Source organism: Cynara cardunculus (genome assembly GCF_001531365.2).
Source record: "Cynara cardunculus var. scolymus isolate 2C chromosome LG 6, CcrdV1, whole genome shotgun sequence".
Classification (NCBI taxonomy): domain Eukaryota; kingdom Viridiplantae; phylum Streptophyta; class Magnoliopsida; order Asterales; family Asteraceae; genus Cynara; species Cynara cardunculus.
Genome location: NC_037533.1, coordinates 16906889 through 16932650, shown reverse-complemented (window position 1 = coordinate 16932650; position 25762 = coordinate 16906889). Strand labels below are relative to the sequence as shown.

At 34.2% G+C, this 25762-nt stretch overlaps 3 protein-coding genes across 6 annotated transcripts in view; 2 read left to right on the top strand and 1 right to left on the bottom strand.

The window, feature by feature from the left end:
* The window catches only part of LOC112514462 (trafficking protein particle complex subunit 3-like), a 4882-nt gene extending 1086 nt beyond the window's left edge, over positions 1-3796 (bottom strand). The window contains exons 1-5 of one of the 3 annotated variants that reach the window (XM_025120945.1): positions 3627-3796; positions 3363-3495; positions 3164-3261; positions 2925-3024; positions 1813-1995 (exon numbers count right to left, since the gene is read on the bottom strand). In XM_025120945.1, coding sequence (XP_024976713.1) covers positions 1813-1995; positions 2925-3024; positions 3164-3261; positions 3363-3419 — 438 coding nt within the window. In that variant the 5' untranslated portion in view covers positions 3420-3495; positions 3627-3796. Of the gene's footprint in view, positions 1-1812; positions 1996-2924; positions 3025-3163; positions 3262-3362; positions 3541-3626 lie in introns of all 3 variants that reach the window. The other 2 variants (XM_025120944.1, XM_025120946.1) reach the window with 2 other exon arrangements.
* Positions 3797-7730: 3934 nt separating this feature from the next.
* On the top strand, positions 7731-15416 carry LOC112514340 (protein translation factor SUI1 homolog). 2 transcript variants are annotated; one of them, XM_025120757.1, is made up of 5 exons: positions 7731-7841; positions 10484-10583; positions 12863-13068; positions 14109-14162; positions 15176-15416. In XM_025120757.1, exons 2-5 carry the CDS (start codon positions 10547-10549, stop codon positions 15218-15220), a joined length of 342 nt encoding a protein of 113 aa, XP_024976525.1. In that variant the 5' UTR covers positions 7731-7841; positions 10484-10546; the 3' UTR covers positions 15221-15416. The 2 variants fall into 2 exon arrangements, with proteins under 2 accessions (XP_024976525.1, XP_024976526.1); XM_025120758.1 differs by lacking the exon at positions 15176-15416 and adding an exon at positions 14234-14278.
* A 4746-nt stretch (positions 15417-20162) lies between these two features.
* Positions 20163-24643, top strand: LOC112514948 (thiamine thiazole synthase, chloroplastic-like). The gene is made up of 3 exons (XM_025121597.1): positions 20163-20555; positions 23111-23671; positions 24346-24643. Exons 1-3 carry the CDS (start codon positions 20214-20216, stop codon positions 24505-24507), a joined length of 1065 nt encoding a protein of 354 aa, XP_024977365.1. The 5' UTR covers positions 20163-20213; the 3' UTR covers positions 24508-24643.
* The last annotated feature ends 1119 nt before the right edge of the window (positions 24644-25762 follow it).

Sequence of the window (25762 nt, the reverse complement as noted above, 5' to 3'; positions counted from 1 at the left end):
TTTGATGGACTCAAAGATGCCATGCATGGAATTTCTAGCCAAACTACCATCACTTGTTCGCAGGATCGTGTCCATTCAGACATGGGACTTGTTTATTAATATCAAGTGGATTAAATTGCAGTCAGTTACAGGTTACAACGACTTTCTAAATATAAACAGTCAACGGATACCGAAGAACTTTGAAGAATGGTTAATGTGAGAATACATGGAATCCCAGATTTACTCTCCAAAAAAACGTTTTGAGGAGAGAAAGGGGGTTCCAACATATATGGAGGTGAAATAGCCCAGTCTAGTCGATGTAAGACTCTTAACATCCCCCCTTTCCATGGAGGCAAGACGGGCACAAATTATCAGTGTTGAGAGGGGCTAGACCAGTGCAGATTGCCCGAGTGTGTTGAGTCTCTAGAATGGTAGACTATGTGAGAATAAAACGAATCATGATCCACAATATCAGCCTATAAGTGTTCTATCTGGGTGCGTTTGGTATGCAGACTGGGTGGGACGGGCCGAAGAAAAGAGGAAATCACTCTCAGTTGACACCGCAAAAGTGTTACCAAGAATGAAGATGTTTCTGTCCAGATGGGCCTATTCAAGTGGTTAGAACTTCCTTGATGATGCATTTGGTACGTAAACGTATTAGAGTTTGGGTGTTAAATTTGACATGAGTAGTTTAGTAATTTACCATGTTGTCTCATCTCCCTCATTTTTTTCCACCTCTTTTGGTGGGACAAAAACACTTGGTCCCGTCAACAAGTTTTTGTTTCGTCCTGTCCTGTGTACCAAACGCACCCTAAAAACCCTAAAGGACTTTAGCTCGAACCTTACATCCATTTATTGTTCAATGAATTCTGGGAGATGCATCAATAGGCAGATGGAAAAAATTCACCCCCACGGGTGTGGTTTATTCGAGTTTTTCTAAAACAAGAACTAAGACATTTCTAGTAAAAACATCTTTTGATGTACCATGCTAGGTGATTTGCAGTTGGATACATGCTTACTTATCAGGAAATTAACCCAATCAACAATATATAATATTTACCCAAAGTTTAATGTTTGAGGCTGCAAATGTATGCATCAAACAGATTGATCCAGTGGTTTGCTTAGAGGGTCTGTTGGGTACACAAATGAGGTGGACTGGAAGTAACGGAGCTGGCAGTCATAAGTGAGGTAGGCAAGTGAAAGAATTGTGCAAGGTTTTAACATTTTAATTTGGCATGGGTAATTTAGTAATTTACCAATCTTGTTTTATCTTCTGGATTTTCGTTCCACCTGTTTGGTGGGAGTGTGGGACAAAATAAATGCATTTTTGTCCCACTTAGCGGCTGTTTACCAAACACTTACCCGGGTAGGTGCTTACCAGGTCATATTACCTTACTGGATGAATATGACAAGGACCACGAATCTTACCCATTAAGAGTGAAGGCAAGGACCGAGAGTCTCTTACCAAGTAAGTGAGGGAGACGACTCTTACCACGGTTAGCGCTTACCGGGTAAATTGTTGCATACGATACCGTTTTGGTGGACTAATCTTACCCGATAAGTAAATGATAGTGTTGAATTTTACCGATAAGCGCTTACCCTTAGTCTGGTCCTGTCCAAGTGAAGTCCTAACTCAGACAAATGTTTGTTGTCCTGTCCCGCGTACCAAATGCATACTAATTGTCTATAATTAATTAATTATATATAGTTGCTGTATAACCCAACGGCCCCACCACATCCCTTCCCAGATCTATTTCACCAATTACAAAAAAAAATGCTAAGCAAAATGAGACTAACATGTGGGAAGAGTTCAAGATACCGAGCATAACGTACCATTTCTAGAGCTCCCCTGACAACTCCGCTTAAAATGTTGCAGTAATATAAACCTTGACAAGTGTCTGGAAGCTCAACGAAGTCTACAAGTGGATTATCCTCCAAAATAAGGCTACAGGACGTTCCCTCTGAATCCCAGTTAGTCACAGACGCAGTGACCCCTAGAAACATTTTGAAGCCAACCTGTTTTACAAGGTGTCGATTAGACTGGATAGTAGAATAAGGAAAAAGAAATTTACGTAAATGGACAAATATCCAAGATAATGAACAGTGAAAGACATTTAAATATATCAATATAGAAGTGTGTTTGTATGCATTAATTGTAGAGCAAACCAACTACGCCAAATTATGATCACATTTACTAATTCAATCATGGTGCAACTCATCAATTGGTAGCATCATGTAATAGCCACTCAAGAGATTTAAGCTAACCCACAACCCCAAGTTTGGTTATTTTCATCCAATAAAAGCATGCACCTGACTAGTAAAGGGCGGCTAGCTTTACACCAAAGATAACTAAGAGAAAAAGATCCTACAAATCTAATGCTTAATAATTGATAACATTGAAGGATAACAATTCACAAGATGAATCTCATGTCAGGTTGATCAAACATGCTAGTTTTTTCCTGTTAAGTAGGTTCGACACTATATTATATACAAAATTTGTTTTCGTTTGTGTTGGTCGAATCAAATATTTAGACGCCAACTCCACCATGCTATTGCCCAGACACATTCAGATAGGCAGGTCCCCTCCTTACCTTCTAAGGCGAAGAAAAAGAAACCTTACAATTCTAATGCTAAGATAACATTATAGGATAACTCTCCAGCACATACATTTCATGTTAATTCAATTGAATCTTCTAGTTTATAGTTGGAGCAGACTTGATGCTATATCCCACGAAAAACCTTCAAATTCTTAAACACCAACTCCACCTTACTATTGTGCACAAACAACCAGGATCGATTTGATACCCGTAACTTCCCCTAAGGTCCCACAGAAACATTTGCGTGAACATATGTTGTATGGCCAACTACTTGGAACGCCAGAAAATTGCCAAATCATATTGGAAGTTTATCAGACGTGCAAAACACACAAGAGAAGAAGAGCGTACCTTCGCAATGACTTCAGCGGTCTCCCTAAAATCAACACATCTGGTGACATTAGATTTTGCGAGGAACTCATCAATTAGACGAATCCCAATATTATACCCCCTGAATGTAGAAGAAAGGGTCAGATGATGATGATCGCTCACACTTTCACAACTTCACATTGAATTTCAATTTTCAATACCTCATACTCACATTGCCATACATAATAATGAAACTGAAAACACAAAAAACTAATACATACATTTGATCAAGCTGCTTATTGACTTCCTCAACCTCTTCCAGATCCGTAAGCAATTGTCGCACGATCGCTCCATACGTCAGAGTGAACAACTCAGCGTTCTGTGAACAATCGCATTTACAAATCATGAAACAAATTAGCAATCAGAATCTGAATCGAGTACCGAGATACTGACAATTGATTTCCGATGTAGAAAACTTACCACGCGCTCGACGTTAGCGAAAATGGCATCTCCAGATCTAGGAACAGCAGGAGCCATCGACGTCTAAGGTTAGTTGTGTAGTAATACAGTCGTGCTTCTAAACACAGTTTCTTCAGTAGCCCCTGGTATCACTCTGATTGCACAAATCAGAATTAACTCTCCCGAACACGCACAAAATCTACCAAAGCATATGCACAACTTTGAAGAAAATCGAAAATTTTGGAATCAGGGGGGAAATGATAGCATGAACGGAGAGACGAATACCTGAACGCCGGCGGCGGAGATTCTGAATGGGATTATGCGCCGTTTGGTGTATGAGACCGAGAGTTACGTATTCGAGGGAGCGACGGATGTTTCCAACAGCCGGCGGGGAGCAGGAAGGGGTTCAGACGTTCAGTTAAGAGATCCACCGATTGTTTGGTGTATGTATGTCTGATTAATCTGTTCCTGTGTATCGGTAAGGTTTTAGATTTTGTTCCCATCGTTTATAAAAACAATTTATTGACTTATTTTGGTGTGTCATTGGTAATAAATATTTTTGAATCTTTGGATAAATAATTTATATCGGAGCTAAACCGGTATAAGAAGTTTTTAAAAATATTAAACTCTTCTGACTTATAATAATTTGATAAGTGATTTTGTAGAAAAACATAAGTTGTTTCAAACAAACAATCCCTTATTCGTTATTAGATTGGCAAGTTTTTATGTCATTAAGCCACTGTCAAATGGTATGTGTAGCTAGCTTATCGAATAAGTTGTCGGTCCTAATAAGTTGTTAATAAAGAGACCCTAACAAAAATTTATATCTAAAAATTTCCACCAATGCAAGAAAAGTTTATTTTTAACAAGGATTAAGTGGTCGGTTGCTAAATGTCCAGCTTACCGGATGGACATGTCAAATACCAATAATCTTATATGATAAAAGCGATGATAAGGATGGAGAGTCTTACCCAAATGAAGGTGACAACTCTTGGTAACATGTTATACAATCTTTTATGTTTTTTCAGAGTTCGATATTCAGAGGAGATCAATGCCCTCTAACAACCCTACCACGCTACGACCATCACCTGCAACTTCCTCCAGTAAGATCCATGATCGTATCAAAGGCGATATTCACATTTAGATCGAGAGGAGATTAATGCCCTCTCGATCTTCCTCCTCTCTCGATTTAATCTCCACATCATGTGACTTCAAGACCAAATCCCATAGTTTGATTTTGAGGGGGCGGGGGGCATATCATCATCACGAGATTCGGTAAAGACGAATGTCATTAAGGAGATGTAGATTAGAGGAAAACTTCAAATAAAAAGTTAAAAAGACCAAATTGCCCCTCTATGTAACATAATTTTATTAATGTATTTAGAGACATGGACTCAAAGAGTGCAAAAATGCAAACCTGTAAACCCATCCCTCGTATTTATTATTTATCATCGGATAAAAAATGAATAAAAAGCGTGAACCACATGGACCAAGGTTGTCATTTACTCTTTAGTCTGTATATTTATTTCTTATACTGTTGTGGTAAGTCTAAATTCATCTATGTAGTCTTAGCCTGATCCATATCACAATATGCATTTCCGTTTTCAAATAAACGCAGAACAATTGAATTACAGGTGTGATTGAAAACCAAACATAAAATTTAATTTGAAGGAAAATCAAAATCAAAATAAACAAAGTGAGTGGTTGTCATGGGATTAATCGGCTCGCATAGCAGGTTTGATATCTATGTTAATTAAAAAAAACCCTGTAATCTTCAAATATGGAATAAATTTACATTCCACAATAGGATCAAATTCTAACTACTTTAATTTCATTTTTTTATTAACTTGGATATCGAACCCGCTATGCGAGCCGACTAATTCCAAGACGACTACCTGCTTTGTAGATAACATAGAGTCACTGCATTTGAACCTCCGTGGCCACAAGGGGATTTTTATTCTTCATTTGATTTGAATTTGAGACCTTCTGGTACTTTTGACTTTTTGAGCCAAGCTTAAACCAATCAGACACCACCCTTGTGGTTTACTTTTAGTTATTGCTTAAATAATAACGTTTGATATAAATTTATAGTCGAAATCTGGATAAATATATGTTATCCGAAAACCATACATCTAAATCCTCTCCTACCAATAAAATTAAAACACAATGAGATTTTATATATTTTTAGGGCACCTTATCTTGAGAACTGTTCAGATCGTGATATATCCGAGAACTAATGCATCATGTACCATTTCATATGATTTTTCTTCATTTATGACTATAATTTAATGTAACAATTGACATATGTTGTTTGTAGTATTCGGTTCATAATGTGAACCTTTTTGACGTGTTTGTGAAACAAAAGCTTTACACTGAAATTAAACACACCTGAAGTAAACACATTGTGAAACAAACACATATTAGTCAATATATTAAATAATGTACTTAGATAAAAAATAATGTAAAACAAATGTATAAGATAAAAATTCTTACGAGTCTCACAAATTTTAAAGTTCTCAAACCGTAATTTACTTTTTTAGGTAACGGGTATTTATACAATGATATTCATTCACAGTTTTAATGGGAGGATTTTTATCCAAATCAAAAGGCAGGGCATGGAAAGCAACCCAACTCGGTCAGAGGTCTTTTTTACATGGGTATCAGATACTTATATGTTAGAGCTGTTCACGGGTGGTACGCCCATTACTCAGACTCTTAGAAAAGCGGGTTTGGATAACCATTATTGAAAAAATAGGCAGGTTTGAGTTGGATCGCTAAAATTAATGGGGGAGTTTGGGTAATGAAAACAAAGAATTTGGACAAACCTGCCGGGCCCATCATATTATTATAGTTGATTAAATTTTATATATAATTAATAACTTATGGTCTGTTTACTAAACTCTTATTTGGTAAGTGCTTACCGAATAAATTTTCTTATCGGATGAACATGACAAGGGGCCAAGAATCTTACCGGGTAAGAGCGATGAAAAAGATGTAGAGTCTTACCTAATAAGAGAAGATTACGATTCTTAAGCAGGTAAACGCTTACACGGTAAATTGTTGCATTCAATACGTTTTGATGTACTAAAATCTTACTCATCAAAATAAATTATAGTGTTGACTCCTATAAGTAAACACTTACCGGATAAGCATTTGAATAAACTTTTTTATTAAACTGATTTAGAAGTGGTTTGAAGTTGGATTCCTTCAACTCAGTAACAACCGTCACCCAAATATATATAATATATGATATGTTATATCTATACTATCTTATAAAGCAAATTTAACAAAAGTCTTAAAATACTAAATGAGCAAAATACCCTTTATCACTTTTTCAACCTCTCTTCTCCTCACATACACTCATCATTTCACAACCCATTTTTTTTTAAATTTTAAATTTACATTTTATTCCCTTATAATTAATTAATTAATTTACTTTACGTCATTTACTTTTAAATGTTTCATTTTAAACATTTATCAAATTAATATACATAATCGTATATCAATTAAAACATGTTTAAAAAATACRTTTTTATTTTAACAAGTTACACAATTATAGTCGTCTCGTTAATATCTTCGAAATGAGTCAAATATTGAATAGTTTTTGACTTAATTATATTATTATATGTTATATATATTGTAAAAAAATATTTTAATATTTACGATTTATATTTTTATAGTTATTTATTTATATATATATACTATATATTTTGGGGTTAGGCTGTCCAAATTACACTGTCCAAATTACACTGTATAATATGTTTTGAATTAATATGTTCTTGGGTTTTTTTAAAATGTATATATATACATGTATTAATTCAATCTTAATCTGAGTTTTTGGACAAGAAAGAGAGTAAACAATTTAAATTTCATTCTAAAACCCATTTTTTTTGGTCTTTTCATGGCTTATAATCTGTCAATTTTGTAGTTTTCTTTATTGGTTTTGAGTGTTTATTTTAAAACTCAAGTTTTTTGGTTATTTGCTCTTGGTGTAAATCGAACACATTTGTGGAGTCGTTTAAATATGTTGGATTTTAAATATATTTGATTTTAAACTGTCATATAATTTTTTTCATTGATAGTCTTTAATTGGAACCATAGCTCTTATTTATTCAAATTGTATTAATATGTAAAGACCAAGTATAACATATATCATCGTTAAATCTTATCTTATAAAACCAGTGAAACTTCAAAATCATTAAAATTCATGACTCCCGCTGCATTACGCAGATACACAACTAGTAATGTGTTAAAAATCTCTGTTGAAATATTAGGTGAATAAATATTTTGTAATATCATGTCGGTTGAGCGAAAAAATTATCGGCCCGGGCCCGGAACCGGAACGGCCCAAGCCCGTAGATGATCGCCATATATTCTGCGCCTTGTATTGTGAATCTGGTGACAAAACCCAAATCAATCGTTCGTTCGGATTTGTCCGCTCTTTTTAGGGTTCTTCTATCCCGTTTCCTTCTTCACTCTGAACTCTAATAATCGGATCAGGTACTCTTTCTTCCCATCTTCAATCGATTTTCTTCGCAATCGTCATCGTATGTGTGATTGATTACATGGTTGTGGCTGTTTGATTTCATACTATCATGTTTATCACGTAGTATTTATAGCAGAAGCCCCCCTTTTGCATCCGGGGTTGTTCTAATTTGTATGTTTGATCGTTCTTGGAGGTAATTTCAGCAGATTTGACTTTGTTTTTGGGGAATTTTTAATATTCGCTACTGTTTTATTTGTTGGGATTCTTCATGTAAGGTTTATTTGTGGTAAATTTGTCATGCTAATTATCGATTTTGTTAAATTGTTGGGATGTGATGCTAAATATATTTGATCTGTTTGTGTGATCTGGCTTTCGAATTGGTAGCTTTATTTGTTATCTCGGTTATAGATTTCCTTCAGGTATGGTTTTCTTGGTTTTAGTTGACCAAACTTGTTCAAACCCTAATTTGTCTGTGGTGGAGAGGAAGCTAACGGTTTAGCAGAATTAGGGTCTGTTTGTTAGCATGATGAGAATCAACAACTTATTCTGTCAGCTATATGCTGCTGCTAGGTAGTGGCTTAATGATATAGAAAGGGACTTATTCATTAAGCTTCTACTAGGAAATTTATGCAGAAAGCCAAGTTTTTTTTCAAACCTGCTCCCCCCAATTAAAAATCACCCATCTTCCATCTATGAAAAAACCTTCCCAATCTATACAGGCTGACAGATTAATCCACACAAACAACTTCATTCATATATTACTTAATGAAAAACCAACCAAACAACCTCTTACAATCTTATTCAGTAAGTTTTATTCAGAAAGCCAAGTTTTTCCAAAACCTGCTCCTCCCAATAAAAAACAGGTATCTTCCGTCTATGAAAAAACTGTCCCAAACGAAAATCTTTCCAATCAATACATACAAATGAATCCACACAGATAGCTTTATCCGTGCAGGATTTACTGGAAAACCAACCAAACAGCCTCTTACTGTCTTCCATGGATATCTTGAGGTTACTTTTTCATCTAACGGCTGTTTGGATTCTGGGTTTGTTTTGTATGTCCAAATTCCACATGAGGTTATTACTTGGATTTTGGTTATAAAATACATGAACAAAGGGTATTGCAAAAAGGACAGTTTTTCAATTACCTAGGTTTTATAAGAGTGGGAATAATTGAGAGCTGTCACTTGAGTGTTGTGTGTCAAAAAGGCACCATGAAGCTAAAACGGTAAAAAGGTAAATTCTTATGGTAGCAAATCCCAACAAGTCCTGTCATATGGGGTGGTGTGTTGGGCGGTAAAGAAGGTGCTTGAAAAGAAGTTAGAACTTAGAAGTGGTAGAATCTAGGATACACTCATGTGGACTTGTGGCCGAACTATGTTGGACAAGATGCCAAATAAGGACTCTTGAGCAAAACTAGGGGGCTATTTGGTTGGGTTTCCATTTAGTCCCTTATGAATAAAGCTGTTTGTGTGGATTAATTTGTTTGTGTATATTGGTAAGGTTTTTGGTTGGGAGATTTTTTCATAGATGGAAGGAGTGTGTTTTTTTGATTGAGAGAGCAAGTTTGGAAAAAACTTGAGCTGCTAACAAACATGTCCTAGGTGTGGTGTAACACAAATAAATTTAGAGAGTGAAGACTTAGTTGGTTTGGGCACGCTTGTTGGAGGCTACTGAATAAGCCACTTTCTAACTGACCGAATAAGTTGTGAGTCCATTAAGCTCATCAAGCTGCTAACAAACATGCCCTAGGTGTGGTGTAACACATATAATTCGAAAGAATGAAGATTTCGTTGGCTAGGGAGCGTTTGTTGGGGTTATTGTTGGCATCAACGAGGAGGGTAGAGTGTGTAATGGCTTGAGCGCTTGGGGAGGAGGGGCATGTAGGGAAGGACGTGGGAAGAACATCTGAGAGCATCTCCCACAACTTCTCTATAATTTCTCTAAAATAGAGAACTAAAAGTCAAAATTTCTAAAAAGAATTACATTTAATTCCAACTGATTGCTCTATTTTAGAGATTTCAACATTTATTATGTTATTAAAATATTTTATACATTTATCATCCCAATACACTTTTCAGATGCAATTTATATAAAATAATAATAATTCAATCTCATTGGTGGAAGTGAATAAAAAGTTAATTTCTCTCTTCGCACATCAAGTTTTAGAGAACTCCGTAAACTTGGGAGATTTCTTTAGTATTTTCTATTTTAGAGAACAATATAGAGAATCTGTTGGAGCAAAATAGAGACTGAAGCCCCATTTTCTCTATTTTTGGAGATGTTCTGAGACTTGACATGAGGACTTCAGGCATTTTTTAAGACATGACCTCAACTAGGAGTTTGTGGAGACATTAAGGATTTGAGGACCTGTGGGACCACTTATGTGTTAGGTTGCATATATGTGTGTCCCACTTTCACACTTTCATACACTTTTCACAAGTTGGGTTTCTTTAAGGAAACAATCGCTCTCTACTGTTTCGAGTAGAGGTTAGGTTTGTGTACATATTATCCCTCCCAGACCCCACATTCGGGTGGGACATACTGGGTTTGTTTGGTTTGGCTTTATTCTCTAATTGCTTTTTTAATGCTTTTATTTTCGCTGGTCAAAGTATTAAGTTTTTGTTTTGACTTGTATGTGTATTTCTTGATCCAGATCCGGGCATCGGTTATATTGATAAGATCTTCGGTTGACTTTTCACTTCATCAGCAAAGTTTCATGTCTGAACTCGACATCCAAATTCCTAGCGCCTTTGGTAAGCACCTTTCATCAAGACCACATATGTTGATTTTGAGTACCAAAACCGTTCTATGGTCGATTAAAAATCATTGCATCTTCTTATAAAATTTTAAACTTGTGATTTATCATCATCATCATCATCATCATCGTTTTTACTTTGGGGGAAAAATTATTTCTGAAAAGTGAATCAACTACCTAATGTTATATATTTTGTGTTATTGTGTACGTGTTGGGTTGCGATGAGAAGGGAAGTTATGGTGAGAAGCGTAAGAAGAGATCTCCACCTTGGATCAATCCTAATTGAATGTCAACGCTAATAAGGTGCATTGAGATGCACCAAATCAATTCCCTTTTAAAGCGCAATTCATGGATCGGCATGAGATTAAAAATGATCAAGGGTTCAGATATCTTCTTACGCTTCTCACCATAACTTTCCTTCTCACACGTTCCTTCACCTATCGTGTATAATATATATATTTAGTATATATACATATATTTTGGTGTATATATTTCCGCCTTGAGGCTTACCCAAAAATTGGGTAAGCGCTCTCTGCGGTAAGAGATCTTACTAGGATATGAGGTCTAGCTCGGTTAAATGCCGAGTATCAGTTAATGTTTTATATTAAGTGCTGATTAGTTGAAAATGACTATCATACCCCTATTTACCAAATGTTAAATAAATATATTTCTTTTAGATAAAAACCCCTACTAAAAAGTTAAAACCAATTTCCCCTTCTATCTTCTCTGCACACAATACCCAAAGAAAACATCAAGGGATTCCTTCACCAATTGACATAGAGCTATTGGAGAGGATGAAAAAGAAGAAATAACCACGAGGGAAGAAAAGAGTTTAAGAAAAAAGGAAGTCCAAGCCCTAATCCAAAAGCACAGCTGGGCGATACTGATTACAGGGATGATATCGAAACACGAAACTAGAAGGGGGAATAGAGGACACATCTGGAGGAGGATAAGAACAGCTATGGAGGATCGATTTTGTGTGTGGGATGTAAAGATGTTGGATTTTGTACAGCCATGAGTTCTTAACAGTAAGTAATGGGTAATGGGTAGATAAGGAAAATGAGCACCGAGTACTGACCATGGTAGGCGAGTACTGACCATGGTAGGCATAGATGATAACTCTGTCTCCAGTCAGCTGTTCGACCAGCAGTAAGAGATAGGTTTTGTTTTAGTGAACACCTCACCTCTTACCAAGGTAAGAGCCTCTTACCCGCTAAGAGGTGTTAAGAGGTTAGTAAACGGGGCCTTAGTTCAACGTTTGGTGCGACATTAGATTGTTACATGAGACACCTGAATGGCACAAAAATGCATTTTTTTGCTGTCCAAAATCATGGAGATGATATAAGATTGGTAAGTTACAAAAATACCCATATCAAATTAAAGCCCTAAAACCTTCCAAAATTCTTTACCCGCTTACCTCACTCTAGCCCATCCAGTCCTGTCTACGTAGGGTGCGTTTGGTACATTGGACATGACTGAACATAACGAGGATCACTGATTCACGTTTGACATGATTTTTACGTGAAACATAGTGGAACAGGCGTGTTCCACCCCACCCCATGGAACAAGGTGGAACAACCTATACATTATCAATATAACTTCAAAATAAAACCTAATTCTCTTCTAAAACATCAAATACGTCTACCTCTATACATTTTATTCATTCTCTAAATTTCTGTATCGTATCTTATGCTGTTTATACTTTCACTTTACTGGCCTCAAAATATTATTTTTATACGGTTTCTATATATTGGTTAATTGATGTAGTTCATTAAATATTTAATAATAAAAAATAATATAGAAAATGTATAAATTAAAAATTGGAAATTACATAAAACCTTTTATTTTGGTGTCATTTTAATCGTTTTGATGAAAACTTTTTAATTATATATTTTGTTATAAAAATATGTATTTTATTATAATTTAATAAATTACATAAATTAATCAAGATATATAAAAGATATAGACAACAATAAGGGGTAAATTGGTCATTTTATATGTCTTGTCCAGTTTTGTCTTATCAAACGCTGAACAATTGTTCTGTCGTGCCTGTCTGGATACCAAACACACCCATATCGAAAACTTAAATATTCTGATTTTTCATTGTATCTGCATCGGCTTTCTTCATTTTGTAAAAAAAATCAATCTGGTGTTGCAACAAATGCAATTCTGTTCCTGATTCATCTAATGTTTTAAACAACACTTGATGAAAATAATCTTAAAGGTGATATCTGTAATCCCGGATAGGACGTAATATAGTGATTTTGTTGGTTACAGACCCGTTTGCAGAAGCAAATGCTGAGGACTCTGGTGCTGGGTCGAAAGAATACGTTCATATTCGTGTTCAACAGCGAAATGGTCGGAAAAGTTTGACAACGGTTCAGGGACTTAAAAAGGATTTCAGTTACAATAAGATTCTGAAGGACCTCAAGAAGGAGTTTTGCTGCAATGGCACCGTCGTCCAGGATCCCGAGCTAGGCCAGGTTTCTTTTGCACCCCTCCTACTAACATTACATATATATATATATATATATAGGCTTAATCATTTGAGAACCATATATATTGTGATAACCGTGAGAACTATTATTCTGAAATATTGATTGTTTCACATGGTTTTTTCCATCTTAGGTTATAATTTAATATATTGATGAACATAATGTGTTTGTTTCATATGTATCGTTTCGTGATGTGAAACTTTTTAGTTGTGTTTTTTGTTTTACAACAAATAATAAATGTGCACATTGTGAAACAAATATATGTCAGTCGGTACACCAAAAACCGAAGCCATAGATGGAAAAAAATCATGTGAAATTGCCCATGATGCACGGTTATAAAGGTTATCACAATTTTGTGGGTTCTCAAATGAAGGCTCCATAGGGTTGGGTTTCGTTGAGAAGTGAAGTTATGGTGAGAAGGGTAAGAAGGGACTTCCACCCTTGTATCAATCCTAATTGAAGATCAACACTGATGAAATGCATCGAGATGCACCGGATCAATTTCCTTCTAAAATGCAATTCATGGATGGGCATGATATTAGAAGTGATCAAGGGTTGAGATTTCTTCGAGATCTCTTCTTTACGCTTCTCATCTTAACTTTGTTTCTCACAAGTTCCTTCGTCAGACCCCATATATATATAGGTGAAGGATTGTGTGAGAAGAGAGTTAAGGTGAGAAGTGTAAAAAGGGATCTTGACCGTTGACCACCTTTAATCTCAAACCCACCCATGAATCGCTCTTGATCTGGTGCATCTGATCCTAATGTGCATCCAAGGGTAGAGATTGCTTCAAACGCTTCTCATCTTAACTCTCCTTCTCACCAGAACCCGACCCTACATATATAACGAGATTTTAATTAAACCTGTGACCTCATGACTCATGAATATGAAGCCATATTGATTTTTAATGGGTCAGGAGGTCATGAATTTGATTAAAATCTCATTTAAGGTTATATCCTAAAATGAGTCACGTTTGACTTGATCTTGATTTCATATTGTTATATTTTTTTTCGTTTTTGATTATGAAGGTCATTCAGCTCCAAGGTGATCAGCGGAAGAACGTCTCGAGTTTTCTTACTCAGGTATGCACAACACTTTGAGAGTGACGATATTATTTCATGATAAAAAAGGTTACAAAGACGCCTTTTTATAGGCGAAACTATCTTGGCAGATGGCAACTTAAGTTGTGGTGCACTTGTTAAGACTCGGGGATTCAGTGGAAATCTCATCTTTCCCGGGTTTGAATCCAGGTGTTGCTAAAGCCCTTGTGGCCACGGAGGTTCACCTCGATTCCAATGATAACTTCGGCCACTCGTGGTCACACGGGGGATTAGTTGGTATGCATAAGCTGGCCTACATGCAAACGGTTAACCACCCCCCCCCCCCCCCCCAAAAAAAATGCTAAATGGTATTTGCCTAAATAGAGAAACTAAAATATGGGAAATAGTTCTAATAATCTATTGCCCAAATAATAAAAATAAAGTATGAAATTTAATTAAATAAAGGTTGTGACATTTTTTTCAATTCGGGTTTCTTTCGACCCTTTTTTTCTTCTATCTCATCGATCCATGAAAGAGTCTGCTAATTCTTGGATCTGCTATGCCTTTGGCCTAGCGGTATGTGAGTCTTTGGCCTTTTAGTGAGGTTAGGGGCTTAGACCTCACTAAAGGTGAGAAGGGTGTGTGAGTTTATTTGTTCTATTTGTTGTATATAAATATTATATACTTCAAAAAGAAAATCTTGAATTTGCTATGCCTTTGTTTTCCTATAAGGTTTGAGTTTGTAAATGCCAGTAATGCGTAGATTGATAGTTTTGAAGGATATTTTTGGTGATCATAAGCTAACTATTTTTGAGCTTATTGAAAAAACTTAATTAAAGCGTAAGCTAACTTTTTGAAAAGCTACTTCAGACAGTGTCTCAATTACTTATTCCAACTATAGCCCATACATTTTCCTTATTAATTTTATAACATGTTTTTTTTTTATGTCATTTTACATTGTCATCTAGCTTATGAGCCGTTTTTACTAAATGTGACTAGCTTATCAGTCAACAACTAACTTATCAGCTAACTGAGTTGCCGTTTGTGGTGGACAGGCGGGGATCGTGAAGAAGGATCATATCAAGATTCATGGTTTCTAAGCTCTCGAGTTGTGTACACGATACTTGTAGACTTCTTCTATATTGTCTGTGAAACTTTAATAGCATATGGTTTATGTTGCATGTTGACTGTTATTGACATTAGGTATTTTAGTAGTATTGGTCATGTTAACCATTCAAATAAAGAACGATGTCGTTTGCCTCACTTGCTATTTATTATTTCCAACCTACTTTTTGCAATATTAGCTATGTCTACATATTAGCTAAAAGACAAAAAAAAATCAAATTATTGCGGATCTGATTGTCGCTATGATCATCATTATTGTGGATATGGTAGTCGCTATTGTAGATTTATGTTGATTCTGAATTTTTTGGCCATTTAGTTAATATTGCGGATCTGGAGATATTGTTGAAGTTAGGGGTGGTCAAAAATCCGACCAACCCGATCAACCCAACCCAATTCAATGAGAAATAACTCAACCCGTAGCAACCCGATGTCTAATCGAGTTGTAAAATTTTCAAACTGTAGGTATTGCGTTATTATTATTTGAACCTAACCCAACCCGATATCCATTTATTTCTTGGATTTAATATGATTGTTGAATTTCTATTAACATATACACTAGATAATTACACTATCACGTACGCTATTCATATACACATTTTTTCATTTTATTTACATCTCTATATAACTTATTCGTATATATGTTTAGTAATTGTAAACATATATACGTAAATTGAGAAAATTAACTTAATGCGATATACGTAATAAGTATGGATAAGTTGTATCAAATGGTTAATGATGAAAAAGAAATTATGAGCAAAGAAATAACATGTTCAAGGTTAGAAGAATATTTTAATGTACCAAAATATCAACCCGATCAACCCGTACGGTTTGGGTTGGGTTGGGTTATTAAAATGTCTTCAACCCGATCAACCCAACCCATGAGCATCCCTAGCTAAAGTAGTAATATTTAAGTAAACCAAGAAGAAAATTAGTTAGAAGATCAATTTCCCCTCCATATGTCCTATTTGTGGGAGTTATAAGTTCTTTATTTACTGAAAAAAACAAACTAATTAAATGCATTTATGAGTTATTTTTTTATTTGTTAAATTATCGTTTTTTATTTGTTTAATTAATAACATAATTATCTAAAATGAGCGATTCTTATTGGATCTTACAGTTATCATAAGTTATTGAATTTTCATCTGAATAGGTTACTATATATGGGGTTTAATCATTTGGGAACTTCAAAATTTGTGAGACTGTAGGAACTTCTCTACCTTTTAAGGGTTTGTTTCACATGGTTTTTTTTTCATCTGAAGTATAATATTTAATGTATTGATGAACATATATTTGTTTCACATAGTATTTGTTTCATATATGTATTCGGTTCATAATGTGAAACTTTTTTACATATATTTTTTGTTTTTGCAAACATGCCAAAAAGGTTCACATTGTGAACGAGGTATATGTGATTCATTGTGAAACAAATATATACTAATCACTATATTAAATTCTAGCCATAGATGGAAAAAAAATCATATGAAATATTACATGGTGTATTGTTTCACAAAGATCTCATGATTTAGAGAGTTCTCAAAAGAAAGTTATGGTCAGAAGGGTAAGGATCTCCACCCTAGGATCATCTCAATTGAAGAGAACCACTAGATCAACACCAATGAGATGCAATAGATCAATTTTCTTTTAAGCGTAACTCCTGGGTTGTTTTGCGATTAAAAGTGATCAAGAGTCTAAAATCTTTTTACACTTCTTAACTTAACTTTTATTTTTACATGATCGAGTCTCTCTCTCTCTCTTTATATATATATATATATATATATATATATATATACACACATATATAGGGTTGAGTTCCGGTGAGAAGAAGAGTTAAGGTGAATAACATAAGAAATGATATCCACCCTTGGATGCACAATAAGATGAGATGCACCTGATCAATCTCGTATCAAGCGCGATTCATGATGGGTTTGAGATTAAATGTGATCAAAGATCCAAATCCTTTCTTAGACTTCTCACCTTAATTCTCTTTCTCACACGATCTTTCAGACACACACACACACACACACACACACACACACACACACACATATATATATATATATATGTGTGTGTGTGTGTGTGTGTAAAGAATCATGTGAGAAGAGAAGTTATGATGAGAAACGTAAGAAGATATCTGAACCCTTGATCACTTTTAATCTCATGCGCACCCATGGATTGCATGCTTTAGAAGGAAATTGATCTAGTGCATCTCATTAGTGTCGATATTCAATTAGGATTCATTTAAGAGCGGAGCTATTTTCTATATATATATATATATATATATATATATATATATATAATTAGAGAGAAAATCAAACGAAAACATGAGCAAAAATAAGAAAACAAAGAAACAACTAAATCACATGTGAAAATATTACTCGTTAGTCAATATTAAAAACTAAAAAGAAAAACAATAAAACCAAAAAATAAATCAAACAACGCCTTACAAAAATTGCGTATCGGATGATGATGTACCGATAATTTAACATGATATAATCATATAAAATACAAGCCTTGAGAAACAACGTGTCACTGATCTTTAATGCAAGGTTCCCTTATCGAGGATCCCTGGAGAAGATGATTAAGTTGGCCCTACAAAAGAATCAACATTAAAAGAGTAAACTATTATTTTTGTCCCCGTGGTTTGTTAATAATTTCAATTTTTATTCCCAGACTAATTCCTTCTTTTAATGGGGTTTTTGAGATTGCTTATTAAAACAACTTATTGACTTATTTTGGTGTGACACCGATAATAAACACTTTTGAATGTTTGGATAAACAACTTATACGATACCAAACTGGTAATAAAGAGTTTATGAAGAAGTTAAACAATTCTAACTTATAATAACTTGATAAAGACATTTGTAGAAAAACATAAATTGTTTCAAATAAGCAATCCCATACACCCCCTATATATAAGATAACAAAACAATAAAAAATTGTAAACCACAAGAACCATGACAACAATAAACTGTAAATCATAAGGATGAAATCGTACTTTAAAAAATTCTTTTATTATGACATCGTACTTTAAAAAATTTACCCGTTATAGCATTGAGTAACCTTTTAAATTAAATTTACCCATTGTACCAGGTTCTTTGCCACCTCGTCATCCACGACTCCATGTAGGCTGCCCACATATACGATAGTGCTGGCATGACATTTCTTATTATAACATTGTACTTTCAAAATTACTTTATTTTAACATCATCAATTTCTATTATAACATCATACTTTCAAAATTACTTTATTATAACATTGTACATTTAATTTTAATATTTTTATCATTTAAACATTGTAAATTTAATCAAATATGTTTACTAAAAATTATAATAAATATTATTTGAGATTATAATATCATTTAAGTACCCGAGTAATCGGTTGAAACATGAACCGATCAAACATGTTGAAGCATTAACCGGTTAAATTAAGATATTTATGTCAACAAATAATATTGAGTTGAATACACCATCGATCGCCACATCATCATGGTAACCGGTTAATGTTTCAACCGGTTATCTGGGTACTTAAATGTTTAAAACTTGAGTTATTTATAAAAATAACCGGTTTACACAACCCTTTGCCACAAAATAACCACATTTTAGAGGTTTTGCCAAAATAACCACCCAGATCGCCCCGTGCACAATGGGGGCGATCCCCCTTAAAAGTCTTAAAAAAAATTCTCAAAAATCGAGATTACTGTTCACCTCATTGACCGTGTTTGACCTCCCCCCCCGGGGCGATCCGTACTGTACCGGGGGCGATCCGGGTAAAAAAAAATTTTTTGATTTTTTTTTCTAATACCAATTTCAATATAAATATCAACCTCCTAATTTATAATTTTTCACACATTCCCTTCCATTTCTTTTCTCATATATTTTACTCTCACAACCCTTAACTCATTAAACACAATAAAACATCACAAACTTTAACCCACTAAATACATAAAGTGTGTCTTTTTACGTATTTAATTTCAAATATCACGATTTTTCGTTATAAAATAACCGGATGATAATTGTGGTTTTTTTTTTTAAATTTTTTGGTATTTATTTAAAAAATACAACTTCAATGACGTATCATTTTTATTAAAAATACCAAAAAATTAAAAAAAAAAACCACAATTATCATCCGGTTATTTTATAACGAAAAACCGTGAAATTTGAAATTAAATATGTAAAAAGACACACTTTATGTATTTAGTGGGTTAAAGGTTGTGATGTTTTATTGTGTTTAATGGGTTAAGGGTTGTGAGAGTAAAATATATGAGAAAAGAAATGGAAGGGAATGTGTGAAAAATTATGAATTAGAAAGTTGATATTTATAGTGAAATTGGTATTAGAAAAAAAATCAAAATTTTTTTTACCCGGATCGCCCCCGGTACAGTACGGATCCCCCCGGGGGCGATGTCAAACACGGTCAACGAGGTGAACAATAATCTCGACTTTTGAGAAAAAAAATTATAAGACTTTTAAAGGGGATCGCCCCTATTGTGTACGGATCGGCCCCAGGGGCGATCCGGGTGGTTATTTTGGCAAAACCTCTAAAATGTGGTTATTTTGTAGCAAAGAGTTGTGTAAACCGGTTATTTTTATAAATAACCCTTAAAACTTTACATCTTAGATATCAAATAGAAATTTTAAAAATACATTACCCAAAATAAAAATCAAATTAAAATACGTTACTTTTTCATGCAATTTGTCTTTAATACTACAACAAACATAGATTCAATTTTTTCATTTTTCAAATAATCTCTCTTTCTAAAAATATCTAAAAGAATAAATTTATGAATTTCCAAAAATAACCCTTGGTCAGTGATCACTCCAAAAAGCAGTGGCAATAAGCCAAGTACCCATTCTAGACCCTTCACATCCTATCCTTCCTTTTCGTACTCCATCGCTATTTAAGACCCATAACCACCGCCATTACTTCATCTTCATCTTCCACCACCCTTTTCTCATCTTTCCGGCGGCCATGGCGACTACTTTCACCACTTCTATCTCCACCAAAACCAACACTACCTTCTTCGATCAATCCTCCTTCTATGGAGTCCCAATTTCTTCCCCAATTCGTGTCCAACCACCTAAATCTGCACTAAACAAAACGTCCATCACTATGTCTGCAGCTTCTTCTTCACAATACGATCTCGGATCCTTCACTTTTCAACCGATTAAGGAATCGATTGTTTCTCGTGAAATGACCAGGAGGTACATGACTGATATGATTACTTATGCTGATACTGATGTCGTCGTTGTCGGTGCTGGATCTGCTGGTCTTTCATGCGCTTATGAACTCAGCAAGAACCCTAATGTTCAGGTATTGGTTTTTCGTTGAATGTTGTTCTATGTCAGACTAGATCGTGATGATTTTTGGGAATTTAGGTCGAGAATTCATTCGGAATTGAATTGCGATTTGTTAGACCATTTCTTCATTCTCCAATGGCGTGACGGATCTTGCATAACCATTGTTTCAATATTTCTTACACCAAATTTGATCTATGGATTTTATTTTAAATTTTGTTCAAATCTTAATTTCGTATATAAAACAACACACATTAAAACCGATTTGTGATTTTGTATGAATTATTACAGAGGTTCAAATGAAAATGGTAATCAAATTAAAAGAACACGAGAATTGCCGAATCAACGTATACAATCACATGTAATTCGACTATTTTTTATTTATTTTTTTAGTTTTGTTCTCATATGAACGTGGATGTTATAAGTCATTATATAAAAACTCTTAAAAAAACACTTTTTATCATTAAAATATTTTTTATTAATATATATTACTTAAAATTTAAAATTATAAGTAATTTTACGTAATTATAACTTATTTAAAGCTTTGTTTTTAAATTTATGTAACTAATTCCGGATAAAAATTCATTTTAAATATAAAAAATCTAAAATATAATTAAGATAATCATTGAGTTYTAACATAATGTTTAATTATTATTTTTATAAAAAATTATATTATTAAMCCAAAATAAATTATTTTGTTATTAAATTTAAATTAAATTATAATAAAAAATTGAATTAAAAGAAGTTACATGAAAAAAAACAAGAACTATTAAATAGTTAATTTCATACTAATATCGATTTATTTTTTCAAATTTTCATGATATCTTTAAATTTATATTTCATTCAAAAATAAAAATATTATCATTTTTTTAAAACCACATAAAATCGTATTATATCGATAGAAACAAATAATAAAAACTAAACATTAAAATGAAGATTTATCTCGTTGCATTGTACGAGTATTATATATATATATATATATATATATATCCAAAATTTAAAAATGTATATATGAAAACTGGTATGTAAATTGTAGGCTTGTAAAAATTGTTGGTTTTGTATTATGTCTATGTAATAAACTATAAAACTACTGGTCTGTAAAAACGTCCGGACTTAGTCCATTCTGTTAACGACCGTTGATTTTTTTCGGTAAATGAGAGACATTTTCGTCCTTCGATCGATTTTTTTTGTCTTTTACCCAAATCGAAACCGATTTTATGATTTTGGTACATGTGGTTTTTGATTAGGTAATAGAAAAACAAATCGATAAATAGACGAAAATGCTTCTCATCTAACGAAATTTTTGATTGGGAGTAAAAGGAGGACCAAATCTGGAAGTTTTTATAAACTACGATAACCATCTTGTAATTTCAAAACTGTAAGGATGAAAAGTGTTATTTTTGACCCATAAGGAACTAAATTTGTAGTTTACTCTAATTATATTTTTATTAGTTTTAAATTTTAAACAACTGAGTTGTCATTTATTTAACTTTATTTTAAAAGTTAAATATTTTTATTAATTTAAAACACGATAATATATTAAATTTAATTAAAAGGATACTCATACGATGTAACAAGATACATCTTAATTTTAATATTTTTTTTATTCATTGATTCTATAGATGTTATAATACGGTTTTAATTGATTTTGAGAAAAAAACGATGATGTTTTTATTTTTGAATAAAATAAAAAAATTTGAAAAAATATATCAATATTAGTATCAAATTGACTATTTAAAAGTTTTTTTCTTTGTAATTTCTTTAATTCAACTTTATTATTATAATTTACTTCAAGTTTAATAATGAAGTAATTTATTTTTGGTTTAATAATATAAATTTTCATAAAGATAATAATTAATTATTTTGTTAGAATTCAATGATTATTTTGATATTCTTTAGATATTTTATATTTAAAATTAGATGTTTGCCTTGTATTTTTATTATATTTATCTATAGTTAGTTACATGAATTCAAACATGAAGTTTTAATAAGTTGTACTTATGCACAAATTACTTGTAATCTTGAATTTTAAGTAATATGCATCAATAAACAGTCTTTTATGCATAAAAAATGATTTTTAAGAGTTTATGTCAAATGCTTTATAATATAGTATAGATATAGATCAGTAACAATAAAACACGAAAATATAATCAAGAAATAAGTTAAATATATCTATTATGTTATTGTAAAGTTTGTATATAATTTGTAAAGATGATAAATATAAGAGTATAATTGAAAAGAGTTAGGTTTATAATAGAAAAATAATCAAATAGGAGAACACGAAAATGGCCGAATCACATGTGATTTTACATTAGTCACATGTAAAATGACATGTGGTATCATCTGACTTTGCCCACTCCTCCATGCGTTGACTATGTTCCATAATTGCATGTGATTCGACCGTTCTTTTGTTTTTTAATTTTGACTTTGTTCTCGTTTGATCCTCCATCTTGTCGAAAATTTATATAATTAAAGATAAAAAAATTGCATAGAATCTTACGTTTTGGTGTAAAGAAAATGTTATCAATTGGACACGAATTACGTTTGAATGTTTGATTATGTGTTGGTCAGGTGGCGATTATCGAGCAATCTGTGAGCCCCGGTGGCGGTGCATGGCTCGGCGGACAACTATTTTCCGCCATGGTTGTCCGCAAGCCCGCACACCTCTTTCTCGACGAGCTCGAAATCGAGTACGACGAGCAAGACAACTACGTCGTCATCAAACACGCGGCTCTTTTCACCTCCACCATCATGAGCAAGCTGTTGGCCCGACCAAATGTGAAGCTCTTCAATGCGGTGGCGGCCGAGGATTTGATCATCAAAGAAGGAAGAGTTGCAGGAGTTGTGACCAACTGGGCTTTGGTGTCGATGAACCACGACACACAGTCGTGTATGGACCCTAACGTGATGGAATCGAAGGTGGTCGTGAGCTCGTGTGGCCACGATGGTCCGATGGGTGCCACCGGAGTCAAGCGGCTCAGGAGCGTTGGGATGATCGATAGTGTTCCAGGGATGAAGGCTCTCGATATGAACACAGCTGAAGATGCGATCGTGAGGCTTACGAGAGAGGTTGTTCCTGGAATGATCGTTACCGGGATGGAAGTTGCAGAGATTGACGGTTCTCCAAGAATGGTAGATGCAAATTCTTTTTTTTAATGTGAGAATATGCGAACCCCGTTAGGTTAATCTACAAAAGAGCCATCCAGTAGAGGTTTACTACTTTAGGGACTTGACACTCGTGGCTGGGGCCACGGTCTTCCCCAAAGTGTTGAGAGAGGGCTAGGCGAGTGCAAATTATTCCAGAGGGCCGAGTCCGTAGAGTGGTAGATATTGGTTCTGATACCATGTGATAATAAGTCTCGAGGAAAATACCAGTCTAGGGACTCAAGATTCTGGGACTCGTGTAGCCCCCTCTCAACATTATGGATAATTTGTGCTTGTCTAGAGGGTTAGACAAGTACAAATTGCTCCACTCAAGGTGTCGAGTCCTTAGAATGACATTGATACCTTGTGAGAATATGTGAACCCTATTAGATTACTTTCTAAAAGAGCCCTTGTGAGGCTTACACATTACTTGTATGCACATGAGCGTACCGTTCAAATGAGCGATTACCAGAGTGTTTTTCAAAATTTCATTTTCTTTGTGGGTTTTGCCTTGAATCTGATCATATATATATATGTATATATATATATATATATATATATATATATCTCAAAGAATAAAGTCTAGTTGATGCAGCACTCGAACATTATTTCCGATGGTGGTTCTTGAATCTTGTGTTCACAAGGTGTTTGATGAAATGCAGGGGCCAACATTTGGCGCGATGATGATTTCAGGGCAGAAGGCTGCACATTTGGCATTGAAGGCATTGGGACTTCCTAATGCTCTTGACGGAACGTACGTCGGAAGTGGCCAGCCGGAGCTGATCCTTGCGGCGGCAGACGGTGGTGATACCGTCGATGCTTAAATGTGGTAAGAATTGAGGGTGAGGAATAACCACCGTGAATGGTGGTGGGATATGAAAGCTTTTACTTTCTTGTTCATATGCTTTACTCTCTTGGATGCTTTATGTGAATCATTTGATGCCCCTATTTCCCTTCCCATAATTTGGTTTTTTTTGCCCACTTCGTCAAATTGCAACCGATTTTAGATATGACATCTCAGATATTTAAGCATGTGGTTTATATCTGAGGATGCATGAAAATGCAAATTATGTTGGTCTGATTCTTATTTAAGATATCACAAATGAGATATCAAAATGAAGACTTTCAAAGTGTGTCACACAAAATAAGAATTAGATCAACGTACGTTGCATTTTGTGTAATTTGCCATTTAAATGGTCAATGTAGCATATAATCATGCATGAAGCAGTACGATGTTTTTATAACGTGGACCGGTGGTCAAAAGGACTGACCTTTATGGTCATTGGTCCTTTTTTAACCACCGGTACAAAATATGTTTTGAAGGTTTACGTAGGTTTAGAAATGCAAAATAAGCCTAAACCTAAAGCCCGACATTGACTTGTCCTTGAATTGGACCTCTGAAGAAGCCTAGACCTATTGAGCCCGAAGCATGGTCTAGGCCAGGCCTCAGAGTCCGATCAAGCCGAAATTTTGGGGGCAAGTCGGGCCTAGACCCCCACCCAAAAACCTGATCAAGCCCTTTTTCAACCTTAAAACTTGGTCCGACCTGTATCGGGCTTAAAATAACTTGGGCTGTTTTTGTTCACCGGAAACAAACTTAGAAGTCCCAGACTTTGTGCTTCTCCGGATGAGTTGGACAGTAGACGAATTGGTTTTAACCAATCCTCATTAGTCTCTATTCATCTTTTTACTACTTCAGCTTAAAAATTAGTTTAAGATGTTACAGATTGACCCGTTTTAACTTGAATTAGGGGTTGTTTGGCAGTTGCTGAATGACTTGATGTATAATGATTAAGTGGTCAGAATGATTAAAAGGCTCTCATGATATAGTGCAAAATGAATTATAATTGTTTGGTAATTGTTTACAATGAAATCAGGACGCTGAATTCATGGGGTTTTAGAACCATTAAAAGACAGATTTTTTTTGTCAAACAATATTCACCTTTTAACAATTTAGAGGTTACCTGTGAATGAAACTATTAAGAATTTCATATCCAAAACTTTATATTGCTGTAAAGTAAGAAAAGTTAAAATTTATCATAAATTTATTTTAATTTACATGTTCTATGAAGATTAACT

Coding starts and splice junctions, on each gene's coding strand:
- LOC112514340 (XM_025120757.1), top strand. CDS start 10,547: ATGTCTGAACTCGACATCCAAATTCCTAGCGCCTTTG. Junction 10,584..12,862: donor CCAAATTCCTAGCGCCTTTG/GTAAGCACCTTT, acceptor TGTTGGTTACAG/ACCCGTTTGCAGAAGCAAAT. Junction 13,069..14,108: donor AGGATCCCGAGCTAGGCCAG/GTTTCTTTTGCA, acceptor TTGATTATGAAG/GTCATTCAGCTCCAAGGTGA.
- LOC112514948 (XM_025121597.1), top strand. CDS start 20,214: ATGGCGACTACTTTCACCACTTCTATCTCCACCAAAACCAACACTACC. Junction 20,556..23,110: donor GCAAGAACCCTAATGTTCAG/GTATTGGTTTTT, acceptor TGTGTTGGTCAG/GTGGCGATTATCGAGCAATC. Junction 23,672..24,345: donor TTGACGGTTCTCCAAGAATG/GTAGATGCAAAT, acceptor GATGAAATGCAG/GGGCCAACATTTGGCGCGAT.